At 40.8% G+C, this 8,037-nt stretch overlaps 1 protein-coding gene across 1 annotated transcript; it reads left to right on the top strand.

Moving 5' to 3' along the window:
- The first annotated feature begins 287 nt into the window (after positions 1–287).
- On the top strand, positions 288–2,643 carry LOC124680638. The gene is made up of 9 exons (XM_047215707.1): positions 288–407; positions 719–823; positions 949–1,040; positions 1,307–1,381; positions 1,477–1,546; positions 1,706–1,807; positions 2,135–2,249; positions 2,378–2,440; positions 2,535–2,643. Exons 1-9 carry the CDS (start codon positions 318–320, stop codon positions 2,615–2,617), a joined length of 795 nt encoding a protein of 264 aa, XP_047071663.1. The 5' UTR covers positions 288–317; the 3' UTR covers positions 2,618–2,643.
- The last annotated feature ends 5,394 nt before the right edge of the window (positions 2,644–8,037 follow it).

Below are 8,037 nucleotides of genomic sequence, written 5' to 3'. Positions count from 1 at the left end.
TGCAGAGTCGGAAGAGTTCACCCGGCAAACATTCAGTTCAGTTCACCGCCATGGCGCTCAGCCTGCGAGCCGCCGCGTCACTCGCCACCCCATCGCCGGGCCGGCGCGCGGCGCGCGCCGCCTCGGTGGTCCGCGCCACCGCGTCCCCTGCGGCGCTCGACACCCGGAACCGGCGGCGCCCGCAGAACGTCTCCGGCGAGTTCTTTGTCGGTGAGTGACCTCTCCCTGACACGCCTCATGCACATGTGGGGCTAGTCCCAGCTGACGGCGGTGCGTGTGCAGATGAGCGGTGCATCGACTGCGCCACCTGCCGGTGGATGGCGCCGGAGGTGTTTAAGCGGGTGGATGGCATGTCCGCTGTTGCCGAGCAGCCCAGCTCCGGCGAGGACAGGACCAAGGCGCTGCAGGTATCACCACCTACATCTACTACTAGCCACCCCCAGCCTCTCATCGAAATGTACTGTTATCTGGATGTGCAATACCAGGACAGCTGAACTGATCATCATGCCTACTGCCCAAGCCTGAAAAAAACAGTGGATTTTTGGTTCATTCAAGAACAATCAATCAATCATAGCTGCGATTAACCAGTACAATTCGGATATGCAACACCAGAGACTTAATTAATCAGTTCATCATACTTCAGCCTGAAGAGAAGTTTCTGGATTTTTTTTTGTTCTTCAGGGGAAATTTATCATATCAATTCCATACATATTTGCAGGCTTTGCTCTCTTGCCCGACAGCCTCGATCCACACCGAAAAACCCACGAAGGACATTCTCCAAGTGCAGAACACGTTCCCGCTTCCCATCGATGACGATCTTCCGGTATAAGCCTTTTCCTATATGTCCCCTCTTTTTCTTTCCCTTCTACACAAGAAATTTAGCACCGGCATTCGTGTGCTTTTTTACTTGCCGTTGGCTAATCATTTTTTACCCATATATATATTCAGGGTGTTTACCTCTGCGGTTACCATTCTGAGGACTCATATGGAGCAACTTCTTATCTTATAATTCACCCAGAAGGGAACATAATGGTTGACAGGTAAATAAATTCCAAGCAACTTATGAAGCCTCTCCTCTGCTACAAGGACTGCATATGTTCCTGATAAAAAATTAGCTTCACCACAAAGTGATAGTATTGACCATTTTGTATAGCATTTTTCATATAAGAAAAATAATGAATTGATTCCCATAATTCATACCTCCAGTTCACCTTTGGTTGTTAAGAGATGGTGTTATATTTCTCTGGTATTTTCCATAGAGGCCCAAATAATAACAGATGTCTCCATATTTTTTTTTGTATTTCAGTCCAAGGTATACGCCGAGACTGGTGGATAAGATTAAAAATCTCGGTGGAGCGCGCTACATGTTTTTGACCCACATGTATGTTCAGATCTACGTAATTCTATATTTATTTATGCATCTACCATATTTTTAATTAGGAGACTGAAGAGTATATCTAATTATTCACCAAACAGTGATGATGTAGCCGATCATCGCAAGTGGGCCGATGAACTGAAATGCGAGAGAATCATCCATTCAGGAGATGTAAGACCCTCACCCTATAAACACATTTTCACCCATAGAAAGAAACTTAAGAGTGTTGGAACGCTCAACATTTTTTTAACACTTGATGTTTTGAAAGATATTTGAATTCATATTACAAATCCAAAGAATCTTAAATGTCCAATTTTCTCTCTGATACAGGTAGTGGATATTACTGCCGATGTTGAGTGGAAACTTACTGGAAATGGTCCCTGGAACATTGGAACAGACTTTGAACTTATTCATACCCCAGGACATACCGAAGTAAGAAATTCAACTCTAGGAATGAAATTATGTTTAATATTTACCTGCAGCCTTCAGAATGATACTGAATGGGTTGTCTGGGTTAAAAGAAGCTGCAACATAAGTTAGGAATATATTGCATAATTGTACTGTCCAGTCCCAGGTCAATTTTCTTAAACTTCAGAGATAGTGAAACATATGTTCTTTTACTGTTGAAAGCTACTAAACGTCTTCTGATCTATGTACATGTAAGATTGTACTGTCATTGCGGGAGAAATTCATGTCCTCTGTTTAGTATCAGTTCTTATTTCAGCAGCATGCTAATTTTTTCAACACATTTTTTGGCAGGGCTCAGTCTGCTTGTTGTACAAGCCGCTAAAGGCGCTATTCACTGGTGACCACGTCGCGAGATCTGAAGAATCAGACGATCTGAACCTCTTCCGTATGTACAGCAAGCAATCAGGTAGAACAATCTCCTCTCCCGGCCCTCCTCACGATTCTAACTCGCTAAAGACCAGTAATGGTCAACTGTAACTTCAAGTAAAACTTAAATTTCTTATTGATCTTTCTCTGTGGTGTGCAAACTTGCAGTGGCTTTACAACTGGACAGCATGAGGAAGTTGTTGGACCTAAACTTCGTGTGGTATTTACCTGGTATGTATGCAGCCCAGGGAGCATTGCATACAGAATATGACTTCCAACAGATTCAGGTCTTTTCAACTGATTTTTGAATTGTTTCTCTATCCAGGGCATGGCTATCGAATCCGGTACGAAGATATGCAGGCCAAGAATTCGGCCATTGAGTCTCTATTGGCGGACTACACAATCTAGGAGCATCTTATGAGTTATGATCAGCACTATAGTAATAAGGATTATACAGAATAAAGGGGTCCCATACTCCCATGACGCTGAGACTTTGGCGATGTTGTCGAGAACTGAAAGACTATGTACTATGTTTTGCTATCCTGAATATAGCTATTGTAACAGCTGTAGTGTGCTTTTCGCTGTCGTTTTGATATAATTGCATAAGTATCGGTGCCCTGTTTTGGTATAATTGCATAAGTTTTTTTCTTTGGGTCAGGTTTGGGTGTGATCGTGCGGTCGTGCCTGATAAGTATGGATGTGTTTGAGAAAGAAGACGGCTTTGATACCACATGAAATTAGGAGAAACCCTTGCCTTGGCCTCGGCGGATGTTACGTGTTGGTATATGGCCAACAATAATGACGGAATCAATTACAAAGATTAAAAATTGTACTACAAGTTTGGTTAAGTTACCAGACGCAATTACAGCAGAAAATTCCTACGATTACATACATGAGAGTGGTGAGAGTGGCGATACGTAGACCGAGCTGCACGTAGGCCGTTTTTTAAATCTATAAGAATTTCATCCAAGCCATGTTTAAAAAAATCGAAAAAATATATCATGAAATTTACAATATTGTAATCTACAAATGTATAAATTTTCAGAATATAATATATTGTATTTTGGACTCATCAGAAATAGAAAAATCATTATTTCATTATCCATTGATATTAGTAATGAACAGTACAATATAATCTAGGTTTTTTCATTTTATAAGATTTTGTCTTTTTATTGAGGGCAAAATACAATGTATTTTAATCTAAAAATTTACACATTGATAGATTCCAACATTCTCTACGTGTATGTATTTTTTTAAAGAGTAAATTCTACTTTTTACCCTGTTATGTGTATTTAGATAGGATTTTCTGCTCTACTTCCTTTGATAGTTGCTTTCCCTTGGCTAGTGCTAGGGTGCTATCTAGATCAGGTAGTGATCATACACCCCTTGTTTGGGATTCTGGTGAGTCTAGAATTCCAAAGAAAGGGGGTTTTAAGCTTGAAAAGTGGTGGCTGGCTATCCCTGAGTTTACTTGTTTGGTAAACAGGGCTTGGAACTTAGAGGTTGACAGTAATAATGTAGCTGATATCTGGCAACAAAAGCTTAGGTTGTTTAGGAGATTAGCTAAGGGGTGGAGTAGCAATTATGAAGCTGCAGCTAGGAAACAAAAGAAGGATTTAATGAGAGAATATGATGTTCTTGATATTAAGTCTGTGTCCTTTCTCCAGCCCCGGTCCTGAGCTTTCGAGGGCCTGGGGCGAAACTATATTTTAGGGCCCCTAGTATTTTTTGAAAAAAATGTATGTATAAAAATTTACAAAGAAAGACTTAAAATGTACTGATAGCAATGTTAGTCATATAACAATAATACTGTATACATCTTACCCTAAAACTTTCTCGCTACATTCCTGGACGCGAAGTCAGTGACGATGAAATTAATATCAATCTCGTCCAATAATCCGGTGTTGTATTATATTCCGGCGCTGCTACGTCCTGTGTTGTATTACATTTACATTCCTGGACGCGAAGTCAGTGACGATGAAGTCAGAGACATAACGCGGCTGAAAATAAAAAAGACAAATTGTAACTGAAAATAGGGCATAGGGCTATATAGACTACGTATAGCAGAACATCAAAAATTCAAAGGTTAGATGACTATACCGGTTGTGATTTGCCCTTTTAGGTTTGGGGTCTCCCGCCTGCAGCTGCTGTGGCCGCTTTTGTCAGGTGAAGGAATCAGGGAGCGGCGGCCGGCCGGCCGGCCAAGCGAGTTGGAGAATTGGGAGCGATCGAACCAAATCTAATACGGCCGGGGCGCAGATCCAGAGGCATCGTATGGAACCGAATCTAATACGTAAAGGCATACGTTTTTTTTAGGGAACATAAAGACATACGTGCGAGCCTGCGAGGGCCGGTCCCTCAGTCGATGGAATTGTTTCCCGTCCGTGAAAAGGGCCCAGCTAAGCTTTCCTACCATCCTAAGCTGGGCCTGGGAGCCTAAGAACCAACACTCAATGGGCCTAGTAGTATAAACTTACATCTGGAGGGCCCCAAATTTCGTTGGGCCCAGGGCGGCCGCCCCTCCCGCCCCCCCTTGGGCCGGGCCTGCCTTTCTCACACTGAGAGGGAGAGATGGGACTACATTCTTAGAGAGTTGAACTCCTTTTGGATCCTAGAGGAGACTAAAGCTAGACAGAGATCGAGAGATAGGAATATCATAGAGGGAGATAGGAATACAACATATTTTCATGATGTGGCCAATCAGAGGAGGAGGAAAAAGTTTATTCATGTCTTAGATGGTCCTGATGGCCCTGTGACTGAGAATAAAGATATGCTCAAGGTAGCTACTGACTACTATAAAGATCTGTTTAGAAAAGAAACTAGACCTGGTATTAGACTCCAGGATACTTTCTTCTCAAAGGATGAGAAGGTATCCTTGGAAGAGAATATTATGTTAGGGAGTGCCTTTACTGAGGAAGAGGTCAAAACTGCAGTTTTTGGATCCTATGCAGATGGAGCACCTGGACCTGATGGCATTCCTTTTATGTTTTACCAAAAAAATTGGGAGGTGACTAAAAATGATCTGATTAATATGTTTAATGCTTGCTGATGATCTAGACTTATATAGGTTGAATTTTGCCATGATTACTCTTATTCCTAAAGAAAATTAGGCTAGATCCATGAAAAAGTTTAGACCTATTAGCCTGCTAAACTGCTCCTTTAAGATCTTCACCAAAGTCTTGACTAATAGACTAGCTAAAATCATTGATAGGCTTATTTCTTACCATCAATCTGCCTTCATTAGAGGGAGATTTATTTTAGAAAGCGTTGTTACTGCTCATGAGGTAATCCATGAGGTACATAAAAATAAAGATAAAGGTTTAGTTTTAAAACTTGACTATGAAAAAGCCTATGACAAGGTTAATTTGGATTTCCTTTATGAGGTTTTAGAACTTAGAGGCTTCAACCCTACTTTTATTAGGTTTATTAGACAGATTACTCAGGGAGGGTCTGTTGGAGTAAAGGTGAATGATATTGAGGGTGAATTTTTCCTAACTGGTAAAGGTTTAAGACAGGGGGACCCCATTGCCCCTCTCTTATTCAATTGTGTTGTAGATGTTTTTTCTAGAATGCTAGTTAAAGGGACAGAAGGTGGTTTGATTAATGGTCTCTGCCCTAATTTTCTACCTGGAGGGATTGTTAGTCTTCAATACGCGGATGATACTCTCTTGTTCCTTAAAAATGATCCTAGAGTTGCTTTAAATTTAAGATGGATTCTTACTTGTTTTGAACAGATTTCTGGTATGAGGGTAAACTTTCATAAAAGTGAAATTATTCCTATTAATATGGACATTACTGAAACTCAACCTTTCCTGCACATTTTTCAATGTGTCATGGGAGGCTTCCCTGTCAAATACCTAGGTATTCCTCTGCATTATGCATGATAGGCTGAGAAGAGAGGATTTGCAAGCTCTCATTGAGAACATTCTCAAAAGAAATACTGGTTGGAGAGGGAAACTTTTATCCTCTACTGCCAAGAGAATTCTCATTCAGTCTTGCTTAACTAGTATTCCCATTTATCTTCTTTCCTTCTTTAAATTTTCAAAGTGGGCTCTGCATCTGATTGACACACAGATGGCCAACTTTATGTGGAATGATGAAGAAGGCAATCACAAGATTCATTTAGCCAATTGGCCTTCCATTTGCATGAAAAAAGATTTTGGAGGGCTAGGTATTCCAAATCTCCAAGACCTAAACATTTGTTTGATAGGTTCTTGGATTAAGAGATACATCCAAAGTGAAGGGGCTCTATGGAAAAGGGTTCTAGATGCTAAATACAACACTAAAAGCCCAAACATTCTGTCCTGCCATGATATTCAACCTTCCACCTTTTGGAAAGGTGTTATGTGGGCAGCTAAAGCAGTGAAGTTTGGCTATAAATGGCATGTAGGAAATGGTAAATCCATAAAGTTCTGGGAAGATATTTGGTTTGGTAATTCTCCTTTCGCCACTCAATTCTGGGATCTTTATTTTGTTTCTAACCAACAAAACAAAACTATCTTTGATCTCTGGGATGGTCAGGAGATTAGAGGTACTTTTAGGAGAACTTTCACTGAGGATATGATGGCTCAATGGTATGAGTTGTTAGAGATTGCTAAAACTATTTCTTTTTCTCAAGATGAGGATCAACCTATCTGGCAATACACCTCATCTGGGATTTACTCCTCTAGTTCTTTGTATGCTATCATCAATTTTAGAGGTGTTACTCCTATCTACTTACCTGCTGTTTGGAAACTGGAGATCCCTCCTAGGATCCAAGTCTTCCTGTGGCTTTTTTCTCAGAATAAATCATGACTAGAGATAATCTGAGGGCTAGAGGTATTCCCAAACCTATGAATTGTGAGATGTGTTCGGAATTTGAGTCAGTTCATCATCTCATGTTTGAATGTGTAGTTGCTAAATCCATTTGGAACTTGTTTGAAGAAATTTTTGAAGTGCATGTTACTAATTTTGAATCAATTGCTTCAAAATGGCTATGTAACAAGAAATTCATGCATTTTAATGTAGCTTCTTCTGCTGTTCTGTGGGGTTTATGGCTTAATAGAAATAGCCTTGTTTTTAATAAAACTACTTGGATAAATGTGAAACAGGTGTGGCGAAGGGTCCTTTTCCTACTTCGGGATTGGTTAAAACCTTTCAAAGAGCTAGAATCTGGAAGACATTGTCAATTCATGGACCTGCTGCTAGTCAATTTAAGAGCTCCTCTCTGCCTCCCAGTGGTGTAAGATGCCCCTCCTTCGACTGGATTTCTTCCTGGAACTCAAGCTATGAAGGCAGGGCGACGCTGGCCTACCTCCTGGACAATCCTGGCGAATCTCACAAGATTCACGTGGTCACATGATCACCTCTGTGGAAGATGGAGAAGACCCAAAGGATTCCAGGGGATCTCTGGCGAGCGTCGAGCAGATTTGAGCTAGTGTGTGTTTTACCTTACCTGTTTGAACTGTACTGTTTTAGTAGGCTTCAGGCTTGCTGCCGTCTGGGCTATGTTTCTTTTTATCTACTCTAGGTTTTTGCTGGTATTTCGGAGTTGGTTGGGATGGCAGCCAATCTCTCCAGCGAAAATCTGTTCTTAGACGTTGTCTTGCGTTTTTCATTCCTGTAATGAACTTGGCTTCTCTTTCAATGAAAATGGAGCTGGGGGTGTGACCCTGTTGATCTAAAAAAAAATTACCCCATTTAGTGGAACTTTTACCAAAATATCCTATTTTGGAGACTTTACCAAAAAAATTACTCGGCGGGGTAATTAATATCACAAATGCAAAATTATAAGATAACACGTGGAATTCACTTATTTCAAAATTTTCTAAAACTATAAAATCAAAAGT

This window comes from Lolium rigidum, unplaced genomic scaffold (genome assembly GCF_022539505.1).
Source record: "Lolium rigidum isolate FL_2022 unplaced genomic scaffold, APGP_CSIRO_Lrig_0.1 contig_23365_1, whole genome shotgun sequence".
In the NCBI taxonomy this organism is placed as follows: Eukaryota; Viridiplantae; Streptophyta; class Magnoliopsida; order Poales; family Poaceae; genus Lolium; species Lolium rigidum.
Note: the sequence above shows the minus strand (reverse complement) of the source record. Positions and strands in the feature narration are given on the sequence as shown.